Raw genomic sequence first — 22973 nt, forward strand, 5'->3', positions numbered from 1 at the left:
GTGCAGTTGAGATCTGATGTCGCTGGGAATCCGCACGGCGTCGGGGAACTGGTAGACAGGGTAGAGGCCCATCTCTTCGAGTATCTTGCGGCCTTCCGTGGTGCCGGATAGCATGAGCAGCTGTGAGCTTGAACAGGCTTTCGGTGCGAGTGCTTACAGGTAAGCCGAGGGCGAGCTTGAAGACCTTTCTGATGAGGGAATTTAACTTGTTCCTCTCTGCAACATGCCAAGTATGCATGGCTGCCGAGTATGAAAGGTGGCAGAGCACAAAAACATGTATAATGCGGATGAGATTGTCGTCCTTGATTCTCCGGTGCCTGTTGGCGATCCTCCGGATGAGGCCGAGAGCACTCTCCGTCTTGGCGATGATCTTTCTCAGTGCGGTGCCATTGGCACCGTTAGACTCGATATACATCCCCAATATTGTCGTCCCATTCTAAAGCGTGCCGAGTCCAGAGTGAGGACTTCCGAAGCACAGGCTAAAGGTCAACGAAGAGCCGCGGACCCCGAGTTGCGGGAGCGCAATGTTGAGGCCAAACGTCAGCGTATAGCCGCCGACCCTGAGTTTAGGGTAAACGAAGCGGAACGCCTGCGACAGCGTCGCCTTGCCACAAGCTTTGCTTACCGCCATTTTGTCGACAGGGGAAGATCTCTGAATTTTTAAAACATGCTGCGCTCAAGCGCGCGCGTGTGTGTGTGTTTGCGCGGTTTTAGATTGCGGTCTCTCGGTAAATCAGCAACAGCGCACTGAAAACGAAGACGAAGGAAGATGTGGACACAGCACAAGCGCTGTCTTCATTCGTCTTCGTTTTCAGTGCGCTGTTGCTCACTTACCATGAATCAGTATCAACTCGCCCAGTTTTCCATACTCGTGGTTGCGGTCTCATAGGAGGTATAACATATAGACGGAAGATGTACAGAAACTGGATAAGCTTTAGGGATTAAGTCACTCCTTGTCAAAAAAAGATAAAGGCCAGCCAGAAATAGAACAAAACAAACACACGAGAGAAAAAAGCAAATGCAAGGATGAACAAAAAATAAACAGAAAGAGAGAAAGCTCCGCGGCCATGTCCTCGGGATTCTCCTCTTCGTTCTTGTGATGCGTCTTGGTGTGTTTGTGCGGACGCTAGCTTCCTTGTTTTCCGTGCATGATAAGCGTTCCGTATACGATATGCATAAGCACACGCACTTGTTTGCTGATCGTACACGACGACGACTCATACAAAGCTTTCCGCAAGCGCCGGTCAGAGCTCGCGCTGCAGTTCGCTGAAATTGTCAGTCTGTCGTCGAGAAGGAATGCATCCGCATTTTTATTACTTTCTTTTTGAAGTGCAGTCGGCCACAAAAACTACTGCAATTTGAAACTTTGAATCCACGGCTGTATAGCCCAGATTTTTCCGGGATTCGCCGTTTTTCGCAAATCCTGTGTCCCGTAAACATTCGCTACCGACTGTATACGTACGATGCAACTGGTGTGATACAAGCATTCTCCAAAGTCTTGAATCACAATATGTGCCCCTTCCTATAAAGTGATTAGTTGAATAGTTAATTAGATAATTATTCGCTTATGCATTTTGATTTCTCGTGTAAGTAAATGTCCTCTAAAGGTGTTAGAAAAGGTTAGGCGTGCACACACGGTCGCAAAGAGGGAAGCGGACAACACAAATGCCGTTGCCCTCTGCTTGTGGGCGTGTCTGCACGCCTAACCTTTTCTAACATGAATCTCTGACAACTAGCTCCACTTTCTGCCGTTCTAGTATTCAGTATATAGTGGGGAAAAATCACAGCAATAGAATTTACTCGACATTCACGTTTACCGTAATTCACGGCGCGTCGGAACCACTGATAAGAAAATTTACAAACATTTTGGGGTGTTTTCACTCGCGAAGACTTACGTAAGCGTATACGGTCGAAAATGCACGTTAAAAGAAATCAAGTCATGAGAAACAGCAAGCGGCGTCGGCTTGCTACCATATAATACGCACATCAAGTCGTTGTAAAATCAGCTGTCAGTATCTAAGGGCATCACAATTGCATTCTGCTTGCATTGCAGCTGCGTATCTTGCGGTGTATAAGGGCACGCAGTTTTGTGAAGGTTATGAGATAACCTTCACAAAGCTTTTAGTTCTTAATATCTGCTCGTCATTAGCCTGCGCCTTGTCTATCATCACTGTTTTGCGAATACCACAACTGGTTTGCACCCGCATGTTTTTGCGAAGGAACTACTTGGTCATTAATAATAATAATAATAATAATAATAATAATAATAATAATAATAATAATAATAATAATAATAATAACTCCAACAGTTTCATAAGCACTCTAATTGCCTCGGTCAGAGACAATTAACGCTGCAACAAGACAAAAGAAAATGAGTGTTTTTTTTTTTTGTTTTTTCATCATACCATGTTTCCTCTGCCATGGAAATATGGCAGAGGAAGCGTTTTATTTTTCTTCATGGGAGCTTGTTCGGAACACGAAGAAAGAGAGAGAAAAATGAAAGTGTGCCCTGGTCACATTCGACGATCGAGTCGAGGAAAAAGCAAACACGGAGGAACCCACCACTGCCCAAATGCGATGCGATGAAGGAGCCGCTGCGAGCACAGGCTGCTGGCACGCAATAGTTTGTCGTACAGATAACTTTCAAGGTGCGCGCACGCTACTACTACGACCCACGCTTTCTGAGGCCCCCCGAGAAGGACGGCTTTTGAGACGTCGATTACAGAAAGAGTGCTCGCGCTAATGACAGCGAGGAGACGCGAGTCGTTCCCCTCGTCACGAGCTTTTGAAAACAAGATACACACATGCGTAGAAAGTCAATTCCACACTGGACAAGCGCGTCAAAAAGCATAATCAGAGAGAGCCGGAGGAGACTCCGCGGAGTCGAAGAAAAGGCCTTCGAGCGCTGAAATGTAAAGACGGGGCGTCGAGCGGTAGGGGGGGGAGCGACTAAAAGCAAAGCCCCGGAGGCAAGAAGCAAAAGCGCCCGCAGTGGGAAGATGTGGCGGAGTCGCTCTCCCTGTCGCAGCAGCAGCGCCGAGCCGGACGCGGGACGGTGGAGAGGAGAAGAGAGGCAAAGGGAACCACCTGGCAGACAACATTCCTCCGCGAAGTCACGTGACAACCGCTCGACGCCCTGGCGCAGTGTGCGCGCGAAGAAGTAGTGCGCGCGATTCGCACTCGCAAAAAGTTGTTTTTCGGCCCAGAAACGAGCTGAACGAACGTGTGAGTCTTTCAAAACCAAAGTTACTTCCATTTTGCGCGAGTTGGGGCAACTGCACTGCAGCGCGTAAAGTTTTAGACACAAAGGGAGGAGTTCAAAAACCTTCTTGCGGAGGTGGTTCCCAGCATGGGACGTTTGCTCGGGCGCGGACGGGGCGCGGATTAGAGAGGTAGGAGAGGGGGAAAGGCTCCGCTGTTGGGGGGGGGCCTTCGTCGAACAGGTCCGTATCCCCTCTCAGTGCTGTGTCGATGGTGCTGCGGGATGGTATGACTGTGTTCGCATCCGAGTGCTCGCGGACGATGTTGGTTTGAGTGAACGGAAGGTGTCGGCCAGTGGACCGCTGAGACTGTGCGCGTGTGAGGAGACGAGTATCGCGTTGATGCGTGCCGGCGCGCTCTGGATTACGTGCTGCTGGATTACTGTGGCAGCGAACACTCGACAGACAATGACAGGCCGCTGGCGGTGACAGCGAACAGCGCAGCAGAGATAAACCTTGCGATCGGATTAACAGGCGGACGCTACCGACAATGAAGCCTCGGAAAACCGGGGTGGCCCTTGGCCTGTGGCTCGCACTGGTTGCAGCTACGATACCAGCCGCAGTGCAAGGTGAGCAACCGTTTGCTTTTTGACAGTGTTGTGATGATGCTCACCTAAATGTGTGTGCAGCAGTATCACGACGGTGTTGCTTCCCTTTTCCGAGACTCACTCAGCGCGTAACTGACGCTGATTTTACGGAAGGCACTGAGTGGATCTCTCATCTATAATGGTCACTCAGTTGGAAAACTCGATATTTCCAGCTTTGACCCATCCTTTATTTTTTTCTGGCAGTATTGTGGTCATTTCTCACTACCTGTCAGTCGGAAATGGCCGCAAGCGCTGCCTATGTGCACGCGAGAAGTGTTGCTATACTCCTAACAATTTTGTGAGTCAGTCTGCCCTGTTGGAGGAGAGGCCTCTTCCTTACGTATGTCATGTTTCTCGCGATCAGCCGCATAAGATTTCGAAGGCGTGTTGAACGCGTGGTCTTCGTCAATCTTCGATGACGACTGCGTCGCTTTCAACCACCTACGTTATCGAGCACAGTTGCCAATAAACAATAATACCACAAAAAAAAGGTCAGGTTCAGCCCGCCGGCGGAACGTCTACGGTTTTCGAGAGGCGAAGGATAAAGGAGCGATTACTATATTTTGCGTGCTACGCGCGGCATCACTAAAGATCGGCGCGGCTCTCGTTCCTGCTTCTACCCCACGGCACTCCTCCTCCCCCCCCCCCCCCCCCTTCTTGGGCCTCTAGATAAGGCTCACTACTTGAAAGATTGCGCCTATCGTCAAGAGTACGCGCAACATGCGAGCACTTTGACAAGAGCGCGCAGCCCTCCGGCGGGCTCCGTATTCCTACAAGTGTGCTCCACCATCTGGCGAACCTTGCGGTGGAGCGCACGCTCGTGTCGTTCCGCGTTTACGAGCGAGTTCATCGAAAGGGAAAAGGAACAAAGTGGTCGCATAACTGCTGCCGACGTCGCTCTCTGCCCCTTTCTAGTGGACGCGTGTTTATTTTTGTCCGCGCTTTCCGAATCAAACCCACGAGGGTCGCCACTGGTGTGATTAGGCCTAGTCGTCGTCTGCTCCGCGAGTAGCAGAGGCTGCGGAGGTAGCAGCGAGCTGAGCGGGGGGGCATTGTTCGGGCGCGCGCTGAAAATGAGCCCTCGGAGTTACTTCGCGACAGGCTAACTGCCTCCGCAAAATGGGTGATGGGGCTTGATGGCGCATCATTGCTCCGCGGAGGAAACTGTTTACCTGGCAGGCGTCGCGCTCTCACCGAGACGCTCATGCGGGAGGCCACTCCGCTATGGCTAAGCCTAACTCCGCTCAGTAGCCAGTGGTTCGTTGACAAAAGACGGGCGTTTCGTGGTCGGAAACTTGGCAGCGCGCGTGAGCTGTCGCTTTCGTAGTCGACATTAATTTTGTTTATTTACACTGTAGCGCGTTTAGAAGCCAATAAGTAATTTATTATGCTTTATACAATGAAGCGGGTAAGTGCAGTGCTCGACAAGGTACATTCATTTACTTTAGTACTCAAAATTTCGGAGCACTTCGTTCATTTATGAATGCGAAGCAGGGGAAAATGCGTTAATAATTTCGTGAAGTCGATCGCTGTGTAGGTATTCCGGATTGATAATTTCCGACGCTTACCGAAATAAACAAGCGCTCGAGTAAAGAAGGAAAGGGCGCGTGCGTGATAGGTTTGTTTATTGCACAGCTCTGTATAGATAACGCTGCCGCGTTCATGAACAGTCTTCCGCATTAGATAAAGTAACTGTTAACGGCCTATCTAAATGTTGTGTGCACCCTCAGTCGCTCGAAAGGTCATTAATTGTCCGGGTTGAGGGCTGAACAAAAAGCGCGCTTTCTCTCTTGTCAACTCGTCCACATCCAGATGGTTCTGTTTAATTCGGTGCATTCAGGAACCGGGGCTTCAGCCATTAGTACAATGTGCAACTCCTCCTTTCTCTCCCGTGTCGCGCGACAAACTGACGCAACAAAAATATTAATTGCATTGTTTCAGCCCCCCCCCCCCCCCCCGCGCGTTCAGTGGCTGGCGCATGGGCCGACGATGCATGAACGTGGCCTTTCTTCGAACGCCCCAAGCGAGAATGTACATTTAGCAACAATGAACGGGCGGAATATATTTTCTCGCACTGCCTTGAAAACAAGTCGTTGCAAAGCGCGCTCGCATGAAGCCAATAAACACCCCAAATGTGCCTCAATTGGGCTTGTTCTCTGGCGTGTCAAGTTTTAAAACTTTGTATACTTGTGAAGAATTGTTTTTCTTCTTTCTGCGTCAAGAGTAAAGCTAGGGAGTGTCGCCAACTCCTCTAGATCGAAGACCATCATCGGCTTGCTGCTAATTGCATTGAAACATCTTGTCAGCGGAGCACCGTTTGGTCGATTCAGTCCTCATTCGCTGTATGCCACTCTGAACCGGTCGTGGCACGACAGCGCCAGCAGCATGCATGCGAAAACTCCTGGCGCATGTGTTTGACCGAGACTGTCCACTACGAGCGAACGTTTATGTAGGTCTCGCAAGATTTAGAAGCCCTCTCGCAACCCGCGGCCTATCACGATTGTTTGCGCCGGCCGACTCTCGCTTAAAATTCGTTTTCACTCATCGCTAAGCGCCGATTGTCTTGGCACGGGCACTTAGCATTATCTTTCAGTGGCTTACTTTTGTCTTAGTGCATATCTCCTGCTTCGAGTGTTCAAATTGTGCACACAGTTTGGACATCTTGTTGCGGGATAGTCTGCAGGACACAAGAACGTATGTACACTGCAGTCCACAGTTAAATGGAACACAAAATTAGCATTTCGGGAGTGACTACGGCTCAGTTTTGACTCGGAAGGCCTGAGTAATAATTTTTTAAACCAATATAGGATATACCTAGCGCGTGTCACATCAAGTACGTTTCTTTCCTGCTAAGTTTATACGTTCAGGAAATGTTGATTTGAATGTTTCTGGGGCGTTTCTATTAAAAGTCGACCGTATTGTACGTCAGCGACCAGATCCCTAAAAGTGTCCCAGTTATACGGGCAAAAAAAAAGAGGAGGGTGCGAGTGGTGTCGAGAGAGGGACGGCAGCTCCCCGTCCCAGAGGAGGAAGTGGCCGGGTTCGGGACCAGGCTGGCCGAGATGGCGCGCAGGTGCGCTCCGCCACTTCCCGCACAGACGCGGCGGAAGGGGGAGGGGGTTCACCCCCCGAGCAGCTGCTCTGGTCGGAGAGGAGGACGGGGGCCCGCGCGCGGCAGATGGCCGAGACCGTGTGAACTATGCGCGAGCGCGCGCCGGCCCGAGTTGCCCCCCCCCCCCCCCCCCCTCACCTTGCTCGTCTCCTCCTTGCACCACACCCTGTCTTGCCAACATCGCGAGGCTCGCGACCAGGGTGGAGTCGCCTGGGCCCTCGCATGCTATCTCAAGACAAAACCTGACGTCACCGGTTCAACGAGGGCCTGACGTAACAAGGCTTATTTTTTTATGTTTTTTTTTTTTTTTTAGCCTCTCAGTACCCCCCATGCCCACCCTTTTTTCCCCTGGTCTTGTAGTTAGCTCTCCTTGCGGCTGCCTGGACCAAAATGAAATAACGTTGCCAGTTTATTATTTTCTTTTTCCCACAATGGCTGCGTCAAAAAGTCGGGAAGAGACGCATGACACGAGCGTCTATGTTAGCCCCTGCTGTCTGCCTTTTTTTTTTTTTTTTTTGCGTTTCTTGATCGTGCGCCCATGTCAATATCCCTGTTGCCTGTTTCACATCTCTCTTTCTTCTGCTTTGCTGTCATTGACGTGTGGAGCAAAAATTAGGGACCGTATATCGTTACAGGAAAAATCATTTTCCTTTTTTTTTTTGCCCCCCCCCCCTCCCCAAAGTCTAGAAGTCTAGGGTAGGGAAGAGAGAAGGGGTCCCCCCCCCCCTTTTTTTTTTTTTTTTTTTTTTGGCTCGTAAGCCGACGTTATCGTCTGGTTTGGCCACTCGTTGCTACGGATAAGAAAAAATGAGTGGAAAATGAAACGAGTCGTTACAAAATGCGGTGCGATGCTGCATTTTAGGGCGCTTTAGAAACTGCGGGTCAAGACTTGCGAGAACGCTATCGGCCCAAAGTCACTAAACGCATGCGCAGTGCTGGCACCGCTGCTTCTTGGGTGCGCTAAGATCCAATGGGCGTGCGCAAGCCGCTTGCGTTCGCCATTTCCAAAACTTAATTACCTTGTCGTTCCGCCGCGTGAGCATAGCCGTCACTCTGGCGTTTCGTATTCTGGTGCTCCGCAGAACCATGTTCTTAAAGTTACGCCCCAACACTAAAACCGACTGTTGGCGTATCGCTGGCTCGTGTTCGTTCTGACCTAAACACGAGGCAGCGGACACTGTGTAAACTGATTTTGTCGAACGTACAGCGAGAGAGAAACGTGCAACAACGGAGGACAAGAAGCCGTTCGAAAATAGGTGCTTTCTCTCTCTCTTTCCAACGCAAGAAGCCAGTCACTTTGAGATATCACGCAGGCTGAAGAAAACGGGCTTTATTAAAACAGAAAACACACTGGGTTCAAAGAGGGGGAAGAATGGGTCGAGAAAGAAAGAGCACAAACCTTAACTGAAGGCAACAGCCACGCACTGCGCACGGAATACACCGCTAGCAAAACATCGCAGCGCCTATTTCCGCCATCGAAAGACCGCCAGCACGTTGTTCGCACTATTCCTGCGCGGCGCGCCCGGGAAGTGTCGCCAGCGAAGCTGCATTATGTCACGCTGTCGGCGAGCGAGTGTCGGCCGTCCGGCTTTTCGAGAGACCCCCCCTTCCTCCTGGTCATTCACACCCAGGCTCGTATTGATCCCGTCCTGAGAGTTACGCTGAAGATACGCGCCCAACGTAGGCGGCGCGTCCAAGTATAGCGTCCAAGTCATCGCACGCCGAGGCGCCGACACGCGTTCGGCGACGCGCGGAGTGGTTTGGTGGCTGGCACAGTGGCGCAGCGGAGCGCGGCCAGAGCACACAAGCGGCGGCCACAAAGCCGCGCGCCGATCCTCCTTTTGTCTCCGCGCCGTCTCTCTCATTAGACGCGCACGCCTCGCGAGAGTCCCGCTAATGCGCTTCTCAGCACAAGCACCCGGCTTTCTCCGAGCGCGCGCTTTTTCTGCCGCGGCTCTCGTCCCGACGACGGGGGGGGCTTTGTTCTCTCCGAGCATCGCCGGCGCTTGGAAACGCGCGCAGTGCAGCTTCGAAGTGCCCTACGAACGTGCTATCTGAGGCGCGTACAGACTAGTCGCACGATCGACGTAGGTGGCGGCTACACAGCTGCATGAACGCGGACTCCTCCGTGCGCTCTCTCGGCCCTCAGCAGATGTACGCTTTTCTCCCCGACGACGAAGATATCGATAGGTTCGGGTCTCCTGTCACGTGCAGGCCGATCGTTTTTCGCCTGATTACGCGGGTTTTCTCGTGTACACAAAACGTAACTAGACAATTAAGAGAAGAAAGTTGGACTAGTTGATGCTTATTCCAGAACTTGGACGTATTTATTTAATGCAAGATAGCTCGCATTGACGTCATCGTGGCCGCCATATTTGGGTACTAATACTAGAGCAGCTGTGTGAGCATGAAACGCGACAGCGCTTCTTGCGCCGAGCGACAAATCGATAATAGCGATGATCCGGTGAAAAACGGCCGCCGTCACACGTGCACGTGAAAACTATCTGTAGGGTTAAAGAGACGTGGGACTAGATGTATTGCGTCCCTATGTCATGTATGCTTCTCGTCCCACGTCTTTTTAAAGCTAGTTAAATATGTCTGAATTCTCGTAACTAAAAAAATTGTGTAGGTTCGAGACACAACTTATGTATGCAGCTGCGTAAGCATTATCGACTAACCGCATTAAAAGGCAGCATTAACGTTGCCTAGCCGAGGTGCAGTGTCTTACGGTTAGCAAATAGGCGTGACACACAAGTCATACTATCGTGGCAGTGTCTTTTTTTATGGCAATGTCAAACATGGAGCCACGGTAATGCAGGACAACCAGGACAAGGTGGGGGGGAACGGTGTGTTTCAGGGCAGCACAGTACAACTTATTTGGTTTCGCCTGTACAAAGCGATGGGGCTTTTAGGACGCTTGAGTTCCCGAATAAAGGCACTTCTCTCGGGTTACACACTGAGGTGTCAGCGAGCTAGCTATAATAAGCATTCTGGCTGGCTCTTCCGTCCACCGAGAGCGCTATGCAGCCGGAACCGGATGCCACAGGTTCACCGCAGGTCTTGCTTGCGCTCATTTCCACAGAAACGCCCGTATAGTGCACGGCATATCGCATGTTTTCCTGCCCAGGCGTTCCGTTAGATACGGAGAGTCGTCAACGGCGCCAGTCTTATCCCGTGCGCCTCGCCTCTTTTCGGCCATGTGTTCCTGTTTCATGCAGGAGTTCGATTGACAGAATACATGATCGCAGCAAGCTTGTTTTCCTTTCTCCTACGTCGCGCAATCGCCTTACTGCGGACGCGGGAAGTGGTGCCGGCTGCCAGAAGCCAATAATAATAAAAAAATTATGCTCAGCGTTTCTTCGGAATAGAGTCACGCGTCTAAATTCGTGACGTCATTAGGGGGCCGGCCGCCGTCGTTCAGCGGCAGCCCGTGGGAAACGCCCGCACGGTTCGCGAGCGTGACGGTGGGAAATTGGGGCTACAACGCCGCGGTGCAAACACGTGAGAGGGAACGAGCTGCGCGCGATGTATGCGTGCCAACCCGGCACTTGGCCGCCGGACACGGCCTAACCCAGGGCTGCGGCCTTTTTGTTTGGACAATCGCTTGCGTCGCCTTACTTTCTTCCCAGTGTAAAAGTCGTTTTTTATAGCGAAATCAAACCTGAGCAGTGCTCTGTCACCATAACGACGCCACCGTTATTCAGTTTTCGGGGCGGGTAACTTGGCGAGGAGGGCAAGATTTTTTTTTTTTTTTTGACCAAATGACAAGGTGCGATTGATCTGAGAGAACGGTAGTAAACCTGCCGGCTTCGCTTAACTTCTTTCACCTCGGTTCTTAATTGGTATCGCCTGATGCTGCGTAGCGTGCGTCAGAGCTACTGCTTCGTGCGAATCGTGGATAACCAACCATATGTCTTGTCTACATTTGCGACTCCATACAGTGCGCGCACTATGGCGACGGAATGGAGGAAGCTCGACTTCTTTTGGACCTGACGTCCAAAAGAACATGCTACCGGCGGTAGCTTTAAAAGCTGTTCCGGCCACTAAAATACGCTCACGCCGAATTGTTTCGTAAAAGAGCCAGCTCAAAAGCCTGTTTTGAGACCGATAAACCACTAAGAATTCTCAGTAAATATCACGTACAGTCGATTGTGAGGTGGTGAAAAAGAAAAAGAAAGAAAGGAAACGCTAAACGCGACCCCGTGGAGGCGAGTCCACGACAGCGGATTGAGGAGGGAGGCGTATGTCAAAAGCAGTGCCGGACAGGAAGCCCCCTTCTCTGTCCGCGCGGTCCGTGGAACCGGGGCGCGTACACCCCCTTGTGTTCGGTTTCCCGGAAACCGCGTTTTGCTGCTTTGTCTGCGCACGGGTAGTAGGCGGACAGCCAGTTACGAAAAGCTGCCGAGAACACTCATACGCCAGAGCAGCGTGCCGGTTGCTCCCGGTAGCATAATATAAGGGTACTCGTGCACGCTGCACGTGTGACGCGCGCGCGAATGCCCGAGATCGGCATTCAACTGCATTGTCCCGAAAAGACCAAATGCCAGCCTGTATAAGTTTGCGTTGACTCAGTTATACGTCGACCTGGATTCACAGGCTGCGCAACAAACCTCGCGAGTGGCTTGTTAGCAGCTGTTAGTAAAGGCTAGATGCAGTTCAGGAAGAAAAAAAAAAAACGCATCTGGGCAAGTCGTGTGTGTGATCGCACAGGCCCCCGCAGCCCACCCGCGTAATCCGCCGACAGAGCTCACGGTCATCGGCAGGCGACGCTGCAAACATCGAAAAGCCACGTGCCTGAGCCCTGCTGCTGCTGCAGGCAGCCGGTAGCTAAGCACTTTTGGTGAGAGTGCGCACGAACGGCGAATTTCGCCGCACTGCGTCGCCGGTCCAGCCAACAGTGACGAGCGGGCGCCTTCGAGGCGTGCTGTTGTCCCCCCACCGCACACACCTGTGCGGCCCGAATCGCGGTCGCGCATCGACGGGCGCCGTGTGCGGAGCGCCCTCGTCAGGCTTTCTTGAATGAAAACGAACTCTGTGCCGGCAGAGCTCGGCGTTCGCTTTCAGCGGGCTGTCCCGGAGCCACGCTCCACGTCTCCCCCCACCGTCTACGCACGCGCTTCCGTTGTTTCACGGCCGTGCTTCGGATAATTTCGGCGCGGCGCACCACAGCGCTTGTTGCGCGCGCACCTGTCGACCGCCGTCGTCATTGGCGCATATCACACCTCCGCGGCGCTGTTCGGACGGCTCGCCGTTACGTCGGATGCGGTGCGAGCGAGGGTCTCTAACAGGCATTGGGTTCTCTTCTCTCTGGTTCCTGTAGTTTCACGCCCTTAGCGCCTACAAAATTTAACTGGTTTTCCCTGCGCTTTAAGAAGTGCACGGCAAGTTGACACAAGATCGTTAGTGGACAATGGATTTAGAAGTCCTTATTTGGGCTTGTTGGTGAAGAACGTGAGGAACAGCGGAGTGGATAGGACGAAGAAACAGGACGATCGGCGCTTCGTTCGTCCTTCTTTTTTTTTTTTTTTTTTCGTCTCATCCCTGCGCTGTTCCTCAAGTTCGGGTTTAGGGAGAGTACGCATTTCCGCGAAGATGATTCGTTTCGCCGTGGTATAGAAACGCATCCGGTAAGCTACGTTTTAATGAACTCGATCAAATCGGGCGAGTCGGCTTGTCGGGCCGAAATCCGGTCGTCGGGTTCATGGGAACACCAGCGGTTCAGGCCAAGTCAACCCCATTTGGAGGGGGTGGGTTGACTCCCTCAGCCCGCTTGGCGAATTGCGTGCAAACGAGGTCTGGTCGGACTCGGCCAGCGCGACTTCTGATTCGACCCGCTCACGTCGAGTTCATGTAAGCTATAGCACAAGGTGTACTTGGCCACTCTTACGTCTGGCCGGAAGGGAAGGTCAATCCACCTCGCCCAAGTAGGCACTGAGCTCTGGTTCTCGAAATGAAAATCCGCGCGCATCGTCTGATGTTAGACACGACGCGAGGATTTGCCATGGTGATAATCAGTTCTAGCTCTGTGGAAGCGCACAAGGTAGATGAAGGTTCAAGAAAGGGAGGGGGGGGGGGGGGAGCTCTCCACTCGGCTGTAGCACGAAACTACAACGGAAAAGTTTCTCTGACGTATTTCCTTTGTAGCTTCGTGGCTCCAGGCAGGTGATGATAATTTCTTTCATAGTACAAACCACTATTGTACTGGCAGTAAGCGGGACCGTGCAAGGTTGGGATACTTACGAGAAACAAGGTCGTGGGCATAAATCATTGCCTCAGCTCCAGATTACGCTGTTCCAACAGAGATTTGACGACGGTAAGAGTTGGAGGGCTCAAGCCCCGTTCAGTGAAGGCCTGTGCACGTAATGGGCGCCTCGAGCGTCGGGTTACATTGTACTCGATCCGAACTGCCTTTAAGCTCTCCCAGCACACAAGATGTGGGCCACGCAAAGCTGTGATTTGGTTTGTCCTAACCTCGCGTCGTGTCTAAACTGTTGTCAGCCTCGGCACAAGCGACACGAGGAAAAAGCACGCTAGACCAAGATCGTACGTCGTCACAAGAATCTTCGCGCGCCCGACGGCCGCCTTGACAACAGCGTGAGCTTTGACAGACCCCACGCAGCGCGACGTGGACTCGCACTACCATTCACAACCGTGGAGTTGGAGAACCGAGAGTGCACACGATTCGAGAGCGCGTGGTGTCCCGTGTCAGTTGCGCGCGACTGTTATCACTGCGCCACTGAAACTGCGGAGCTTAGTGCAGCGCGACACGCCGAGTGTGTTGCTGGTGAGAAAGTGAGAGACGACAAGACGCGCTCCACACGGCAAGGAAAGGCTTTGATGCACCCGCGAACTGCGTTACTCATGCCTCTTCCAGATTATCGCTTTTCTAGATACGTGCGGAGCGAGCAGCACGTGACGAGGCGGATTTGTGGCCAGCCGTGTTTGGTTTACATCTCCGTGTTCATGTGCGTTCACAACGAGCTTGCGCAAGCCCTCGCCAGATTAGTAACAGGCTCACTTCCGCTCGTGGGTAATTCGTTCTTATAATTACGGTCACAATAATCAGTGATTGCTATCAATAAATAAAATTAGAAAAGTAATCACGCCGCTCTAATCGTGACGTCACATAAGCGTCCAACCGCCATTCACAACAGCCCCGACGATGCTCATAATTTTTCGAAACGTTGACTCCAACCTGAGGTTTCCCTTGTTCACCCATACTGTTGACGACGTCGCAGTTAGCGCCACCCTTATCGCAGTCAGGAGCAAGTCGGTGTAAACGTCATTGATTGGTTCTAGTGTAGCCGACCTTAGTAATGAACAAGTTCGCTACCAGATCAAACATAAACATCGCGAATATATTTACTCGCTGGCACTTTCGCTATCACAGTGATGACGTGACACTCGTGCAAGATTCCCACTTCATTCAGCAGAATGTTGCGAAAAAGCTTTCTCATTGTGCGCTAAGAAAAGTTTGAAAGTATTTGGTTCCTTTCAAACCGTTATATGTCGCTCGACACACCCGGAGTTATTGGTAGTCGGCGTACCGGTTACTCCATCGCACCAGCTAATCAGCGTGCGCAGACCCGTGCTAGAAATTTCCCCGCACAGTTAGCATCTGTTGCGCATCCCCGGAGAGAAGCGCTATGTTATTTTATTTCCTTTTTTTTTTTTTTGCCCTTCTGCAGTCGTGTCGAGCAGAACAGGCGCCTTGCGTCATCGACGATTCCCAAGCCTCCGAAAAGCCTCCCGTGGTAGAGCGCCCGGATTTCCCCCGACACCGCCGTGACGCGCGCGAGCACAGTTCCGTCGGCGGCGCGCATCTTGCGTTCCGCGGGCCGTCGTCGCCAGATGCGCCATTCGGGGCCCAATTTTCCCACGTTACCCTCAGTGGCGTCTTCGCGTGCAGCCTCTGAGGCTCCTCTTGGTTGGCGAGGGAACCTCGCATACGCGCCTCCGCTCTTCTCGACCCATTTGTTCATTCCCGTTTTTGTTTGCCCCCTGAAACTCCACTCATCCCCAAGATGTTGCTCTGCTCTCCTGTTATGTTATTTTTTTTTTTTTTAAGTTTTCATCTGCCCAGAAACCGTCAGCAAACACCATACGTCCTTGCGTTCGTCTCCGTTGTGCTTATTCTTTTTTTTTTTTTCCCCTTCCTAAATTACGCGGTCGTGATTCAGGTTTCTCGCTCCGCGAATACGGAAGCGCAAGTCCGACAGACTCCCCCCTCCTCCCCCTTCTTGTCTCCGCCGTCGAAGGAAGTAGGCAGAGTAGTAAAAACCCCGGCAGTGGGACCACGTCGACAGTTGATGAGGGAGCTGCGGGCGGGTGGCGAGCCGCGGCTGGTGTTCCAAGCGCGACACACGACGCGCGCACATGTGGTCGCCAGTCGGCGATTAAGAAGAGCTCGCGCACTCGTCTCATCGGCAGCAGCAGCAGAGGAGGCAGTCCTGAAACGCGATACCGCATCGCGCGGAAACATCTTGCGTCGCGCCTCTCGGGGGGCCCTCCGGTCGCTGCTGCCAGTGGTCCTGGCCTCCACCGTCCGTGGCAGTGGCATTAGACGCGAGAGAGAAAGAGAGCTCACGGGAGTGGCCCACAGGCGAAAACAAAAATGTAGAACCGTTGTAGGAGCTACTGCATAGCGCACGCGGCGGAGACCCCCTCCAAGCCACCACCGCGCCCCACCACCCACACGCAGATTCTTTATATTAAATTTTGTTCGTTTTTTTTTTTTTTTTTCTGTCACAGCAGCGTTACTCACTGGAGCTCAATAACGACGGGGCATGGAAGAGCTCGGTTTCGTTTTCTGCGAGAGCCCCTTGGAACGCGGTCCCCGAGCTAAAGCGCGCGTGCGCTCCTGAGAAGCAGTAATTAGGGCCTCTGGAGCCGCTTCTCTCTGCTGGCGGCGTGGGAAGGAAACGGTTGACGCACGGTGGCAAACATTTATATACACAGACCGCGTACAGCCGGCTTTAAGTGCGTGCGTGCGTGTGGTGTTGTGCGCGCATTGGCAGATGCCAAGGACGCTGAAATCCAACCCTGGGAAAGTAAAAAAAAAAAAAAAATGTCTCCGTAGTGCGTTTTCGTCGCTCGAACGAGAGGAGAGCGCCCGATCGGAGGAGGCCGCTGCCAAGAAAAAAACCCGCGCGCGCTTCCCACGGGCCATCGATTGTGCATGCGCGCCTGATCACTAGAATCGCAACGCGCGCTTCTTCGCATGGCCGCGCCACTTCTTGCTTTCCAGCGGCATGGCGCGCATACACGTCAACCCGTTGGGGCGCGATTTCTTCATCTTTGTCTGTAGCGAAAGAGGAGAGAAATTTAATGGCAGAGGAAAAAAGAGAAATAAAAACACACACATTCCCATCGTTCTCGGCAGCGAAAGCAACTGATGAACTGTTTGTCACGCTCCTGCACGTTCTGAAGGAAAACCTGTTGCTCGGTTAGCGTGGGAAGATTCGTTAACCAGAAGGGCAGCCGGTTGCGCAAGCTTCGTTCTTGGAGAACGCGATGCCAGCAAATCCGCCTCATGGGAATGTTTCGGTCACATGGCGGCACGTTTTATAAGTGGGCATGATATCAAGAAGCCTGAACATACTACGCATGTGTGTTCGGTGCGCAGTAGTTGCAATAGTTTAATAATACGCGAGGAGAGGAAGAAAATAAAGTAAAGCGGAGGAGAGCCGCCAAGTTTGACAACGACTACGCCGTTTCGATACACCCTTCTGAAATCTGGAATAAAAAAAAACTAAGCGGGGTCCAAATATCGTCGAAACAAAGGTCTGACCGCCGCGCTTTAAATTTACCAACGATGTGTATCAGAACCTATAGGCGCACTGCACGACCTGAGTTGTACGCGACAGAACTGACTTTGTCTCTCATTTCTGTTAGTTGTTTGCTGTTTCAGGTAATAAACAGCAGAGCATGCTTGCGTGTCGAATGTCCGACGTGTTTACATTCGCCCAATCTTCCGCATCCATCGTTCTTTTTCCTTTTTATTTTTTATTATTTTTTGCTAAATCTTCGAAGAAATAGATCTGGTAGAAATCGAACCTCCGCGAAACGCACCAAACGAACTAACACAACGAAGAAAAGAAGCCTTAAAAATAAATAAAGAAAGTGTGTGTGTGTGTGTGTGTGGGGGGGGGGGGGGGGGGGGGGAGCGTACAAGTAACGCAGTTTCAGTCTCTCATTTGTCGCGTGGGAGCAGCTTCGCGTCACCTCCGCAGAAGAACGGTCTCCTTTTGTTTTAGCAGTAGTCGATGCGTCTTTTGTCTCCAAGACGCGCAGTGCGCCGACAGGGTGGGAAGAGGACTCCGGGCCGTACAACTCGTCGGCTGTCGCCGCCGCACGTCATATCACCGGAACACAATGCTGGAACCATTTGCATGCGCCCGGGCGCCGAGCTTTCTCGCAGTTATTTAACGCCGCCGCGGTGGCCAGTTGAGGCCCGCCGTGCGGGCTCGGCCGAAGAACGGGTTTCGCGAACACGCCTCCTTTGTGGACCGCGCGCAAACTTTGACCGTCCGCTCTTGCGCCGCGGAGCTTTTCTTCTTCACCTTTTACTCGCGAGGAAGTATACACACAGCTCAAGTCGTTGCCTCCTCTTTATCTTTCTTTTCTTTTTTTCTCTTTCGCGGCGCTCTTAACGCGAGCTTTGAGTGAACGTACCGCCACTGACTGCCGATGTTTGACCACTATACATACGCCTTTGTGTTCGTAAAAAAGGAGCCTTTCACTTCTGCCCCGATTTGTTTCACCGCGTCGCACTCAGCCGCTTAGTGGAGAAGGGTTAGTTGGAAGGAGGTTGTAAACTAATGACGACGACACTGCGGGTGAAAAGCGCCGTTTCTCAACGCGCTGCGTCCGCGCGTCGAGATTTGCAAATCTTGGCCGAGACCAACCACGTAAATCAATGATGTCCGGAGGCTTCTTTCGCAATTTTGGGCACAACTTGCCAAGTAGGGTGGGCTTGTGTTCGACAAGTTCCGCTACCGCTTCCCCCACCGCGCCTGCGCAGTCGGTGGCAGGTGCTGTCGGTAAGGCTGCGTTGTGTTGGCCACTCCGAGACGTTGGGACAGCGCCAAGTTCCACAGCGGAGCGTTCGCACAGTTAGGCCCAAACAGTTCCGTTCACACGGTCTGCATACTTTTCACAGAGCACGCACGGTACATACTACGCGTGCCGTATGCATATGCAGTCGCCTGACATTTGCACTTTGCACGGGAGAAGCGAATTCGCTCGATTGTGCGCAGTCCGCGAAGGGGAAAAAAAGCGCGACGGGGCGCATCTAACCGGCCGTTTCGTCGGCTGGCGGGTCACGGAACGCGTTGCGACCTGGAAGGCGTACGATGTTCGTTCGGCTGCTGCGAGCGCTACTTACGGGGCTTTCGCACCACGGCTTTGGTATGCCTGGGTATTGGCCCCCGGAGGTTTCGCAGCCTCACTTTCCTCGATTTCTCGCAGCCCTATGATCCGCCGATGAGCAGGCGTGGCGTATGAAGCGGTCTTGCCTTTGCGAATAGGGACGGCCGACCGGTGGTCGCGGAGCACGGGCGATAAGAAGGGGAAAAAAAAGAAAGCAAGATAAACCACCGCGGAGCACTCATGGGAACCATGTCACGCGCAGAAGGACACACAGGATGAGCTCGTCCCCTGCACCGCGTGAGAAATTAGCCGGCGGGGAAGGAAGCGAGACGCGGCTGCCTCCTCTCGCAACACAGGCGGCCGTCATTATGGCGGACGAAATGGCCGCGCGCGATGCCCTGAAGCCTGCCGGCCGGTACCTGCAGCAGTGGCGCGCCGTTGCCCTCATTGCTCGCCGACCGGGGCTCGGCTTGACCGACCTGCAGGGCTCGGCTAGAATGCGGGCTTGTTGTGGGGCGGAGACCCCAAGCTCCCGTATGCGCGCGTACGAGGTGCAGACGTGGCGGCGACTGCATTTCTGTGTTGGCGGTGAGCTGTAATGCGGTCACCGGCTTCCACGAATGCATATGATCATCGGCGAGGCAATGTACAGTGTCCATTAAAAAGTCGTTGTCCCCCGTCCGAAATGCAAACCGTTAATAGCGATCGGATACCACTCGGATGTCACAACGCTGTCGTGATAAAGAGCGCCGGCAAAGGCGAGCGATCGCTTCGTGCTACCTCTCGCTTCCCCGCGTCTCAAAAACTTGAGATTACGCGACCTCCAGCAAAAAGTGCGCGGGAAGACAGCATGCATGATCTCACCAGTCATCTCGGCTCGCCTTAGTCGTTGCACCCGCCGCAGATTACCTCCAAGGTACGGCGCGCGGGCCGCGTATGCATTTAGCCTGCGCAACAGCCATGCGAGCCACGGCCGGGCTAGAGGAGGAGACGCGCGCTCTCCTAACCTAGTGCGTGCTTGATCACGTGCCCTCCAACATTGGGCGCGCGGGAAAATGGCGCGCATCCAGCCACCATCCTTCTCGGCTCACACTCGTACGCTTCCTCTCGCAACCAAAGCATACGCCGCACCGAGCGCAATCTTATTGCACTTGGACATTATACGGAACATCACGGCAACGGCGACAACGACGGCGACCATTAACCTGAGGTGTCTATATAATTGCCATCGCAATAAAATTCTAAATACTTTGGCTCGTCTATACACCGAGCATCCCCAGTGTACGATTTACCAAACCAGGAGCTTGTCTGGTTGACCTTCCTACCTTTTCTCTGCTTACTTTCTCTCTATATATACATATATGCGGCAGGGACATGGCTGCCACAAGTGTTAAGGAGTCGCAGCATACCCTATAACTTCCTTGTCAATTTACTTCGACCGAGGTCGCATTCAAGCCGATTGAACTAGCTTAGTACGCTATGCCAACTGTGAGAGGCTCGACCCAGCGTCGCAGTTTTCCCCTAGGGAAGCGTCAGAATATATATATATATATATATATATATATATATATATATATATATAATCGACGACACCAACGCCCATCTCGGGTCAAATCCTCTCAAGTGAACTAGCTCGCAGCTTTTTTAGCAAACGCGCCGCGTCGACTGACCCGGTGACGCTGGCGTGGCGAAATCCTGCACCTTAAGGGATGGCCCGCACAGTTCACGCATGGCACGCGTGACACTGCGTGGCAGCACCTTGTTACAGGTCGGCCCAGATTGCCGCTTCGTCATCGAACCAGGAGCGGTCGCGCCCCAGTGCACATCGCGCAAGCGGCTGCGCCCGGATTAGAGGCACAGAAGAATGCAGACCCGCGGACTATAAGGACGGGGCTCTCCCGTTGACGTGCGCGCGCGCCGGGGCACACGCATGAGCGCGCGGAAAATTCGGGCAGTCCACAATTCTGGGGCCACTTTGCCGAGAGGACTAACCTGCTGGTAGCCGCGTTTGGTTCCCGATCGAGGTCAGCGCCGGTCGCATCGGTGATTGCGCCAAAATGCGCTCGGAACCGTCGCGCCGTGCTCCCACGGTCTTCGTGGCATGCGTGCAGCTGCTGCTGTCTTCGACTCCGATGTTTCGCGGCGGCGGTCGGCGACGCGGCCGCCTCTGTCCATTTACTTTGGCGTATAGGTTCGCCTTCAGTCCTGAAGCATCGGGAGTTGCGGCTTGGCGACGACGCTGTCTGTGGTGCGAAAGTCCGTTGGTTACTTGTTTACTGAGTCAGCTAGGAGAAAGCATTTACCGCCTAAATGTTTGCCGATCACGCTTGCAGGTGCTAGCTAGTGAGCCTGAAAGGTGACAATACACGCGTATGCGAGGTACTGAGAAATACGTGCGGCTATAGTTTTGTTGAGCGAGATGGAACGCTTAAATATATGTATATGGTTTGCACATCATCAGAGAGCTTTAGATTATGGGTCGCAGGAGGTTTGAGTTGCAGCGAAAAAACCCAAGCCGACTTTGGTTGGGTTCATAGGTACGCAAGCCGCTTGCATCTCCTAATCTAAATATCTCTATTGTCGTAATAGTGCTTTAGAAATAGCGAACGCAAGCGCCTTGGAGACCCCCGCTGAAGAAGCCCCAGCGCTCAGCCACACACACAAGGTGCCGCCGCACACACAGGCAAGCGTCTCCGAGAAATAGCGATGGTGGCCCTGCGCGTGCGCGCAACGGAAACTACATATTGGGCGCAGGGCCAATAGCGTCTGATAACTATCGATCCGCTATTTCCAAAGCTCCCCACTGAAACAATCTTCGCAGTATCTTTGTGCGCCTAACAAACCGCGTTATACCCGGACGCCATTGCACTTCACGGTCGGTGCGCGCCTAATGTAATTGGAACTATGTATAATGACCAAGCCAACGCTTACACAGCGGTATACGTCCGATGCGAGCGAGAAGCAGAATGGTAAAATTCGGTCGACGGGCCGCAGACATTCTGTCGCTATAAAAGTTCTGCGACACCTGTGTGCGAACGCGTCTCTCGCCGCGTTCCTGGCACGGGCCGCCCCATCGCCCAATGTGCCTGCATGTTAACCGAAGGTCCTGTGTCCTTGCGGTGACACTGAGCTTCGTGCGTTCGTCTGCCCCTTGAATCTCGATCCAGTGGCCCTCCAATTTACCCCCTTGCAACACGGCTTCGCGAGCTCTCTGTGTCCGCCACCCTGGACACGTCGCCGAGACGCATTCGTTCTTATTTCGCAATACGCGCGCCGTTGTGCAGGCGTGCTTTGGGAGCCTCATTTCGTGGGAACGATGCAAAAGAAATCTCTCGCCCCGAGTAAGAAAAGGGAAAAAAAAAAAAAAAAGTCCCTGTTTCGTGGGAAAAGTGCAACCGCAGACTCCGAGCTCCGATCAAACTCATCAAGTTGTTGACCTTGTGCGAACACGACTCCCTGCTGCGGAAGCAACGACGACTTTCGCGCCGGTTCGAAAAAAAAAATGAAAAATAGGGAGAGAGAGTGAGACTAAAAATTAAAACGCGTCCCTCGCTGAGCCTTAACATTTTGCACCCACCGCCGCCATTTTCTGGGCAGATTACGCTGTCAGCACGCGGTACTTTATTTGCTTTGAAGAGCGTCACGAGAGCAAGCGGTAACATACTCGGCTGCTTCTAATGTCTGATCGTCGCGTTCTTCCGTTACCGAATTTGAATTCGTCAGTCTGTACGAAGAAAGGCAATGGCTCAACGATGCACGGTGTAAGGGACTATAGTCGGGTACAACTTAAGAAGACAGGAGAGGCCCCGCTCAGATGACCAAAGCGCAGCAGCCGATTTCCTCCGCGACTAAAGAAATAGTCCCGCTGACACGACTCGCCCCGGCTTGAAGCGTGGGCTGCCATGTTCTGCGTCGGCGGGGACACCGGCCGTCCAGCTCATGACGCAAGTCTTTAGTGCGCGCCCATTGGTGGAGGCTCGTATGCATCCGCCTTTGAGGGGGCAAATGCCGCTGTTTTCTAAAGTTGTACCCGACTATAGAAGTTTGGCGAGTGAGAACATAGGAGGAAGCCACAGAGGAGGTTTGGTATTCGCCGCTTGTACCCGCTGCTCTCTGGGAAAGCAGATCCAGAAACCAGAGCGCGCTGTTGTCTTGCGGTATTGTTTGAGTTCCTGACAAAACTTCCTCGAGTGTATTTCGGCCGTTTGAAGGTGACTGGTGCATTAATTGGCCAGCCGCACAGTAGCGCGAGTATGGAGAGTAGGCATTACAATCAAACGGCTGGTAAAGCATAGCGAACCGAAATATCGTTCGATATCCCAGCGACCAGCCAACGCACACAGGGTGACGTCGCACACCGAGCCATGCTACACAGGGAGCCGGCAGTAGCCGCCGGGAGAGTGGGGCCCAGGAACCGGAATCGAGGGAGAGGGGCTCGCGGCGACAGCCCGCGCGGTGCACACCCCGCCACCGAGAGACGAGCCTCGCCTGCGGCCGGCTCCCCGATGGCGAGCGAAAAGCCGAACAAAGAAGCGACGCGCTCGGGGGCTTTTGCCTCATTCGCGAGCCAAAAACGCGCATTGCGGCTACGGGACGATAAAGGTCGCATCAGTTGCGACAAATGGTGCCTCGGTTTTAATTAGG

At 53.0% G+C, this 22973-nt stretch overlaps 1 protein-coding gene across 2 annotated transcripts in view; it reads left to right on the forward strand.

Annotated features, from left to right (window-relative positions):
- The first annotated feature begins 3452 nt into the window (after positions 1–3452).
- Positions 3453–22973, forward strand: part of LOC119436976 (neurogenic locus Notch protein) — a 72740-nt gene continuing 53219 nt past the window's right edge. For both annotated transcript variants that reach the window (XM_037704026.2, XM_037704027.2), the window contains exon 1: positions 3453–3829. In XM_037704026.2, the coding sequence (XP_037559954.1) occupies positions 3751–3829 (79 nt within the window). In that variant the 5' untranslated portion in view covers positions 3453–3750. The remainder of the gene's footprint in view (positions 3830–22973) is intronic.

This window comes from Dermacentor silvarum, chromosome 1 (genome assembly GCF_013339745.2).
Source record: "Dermacentor silvarum isolate Dsil-2018 chromosome 1, BIME_Dsil_1.4, whole genome shotgun sequence".
NCBI classification, from domain to species: domain Eukaryota; kingdom Metazoa; phylum Arthropoda; class Arachnida; order Ixodida; family Ixodidae; genus Dermacentor; species Dermacentor silvarum.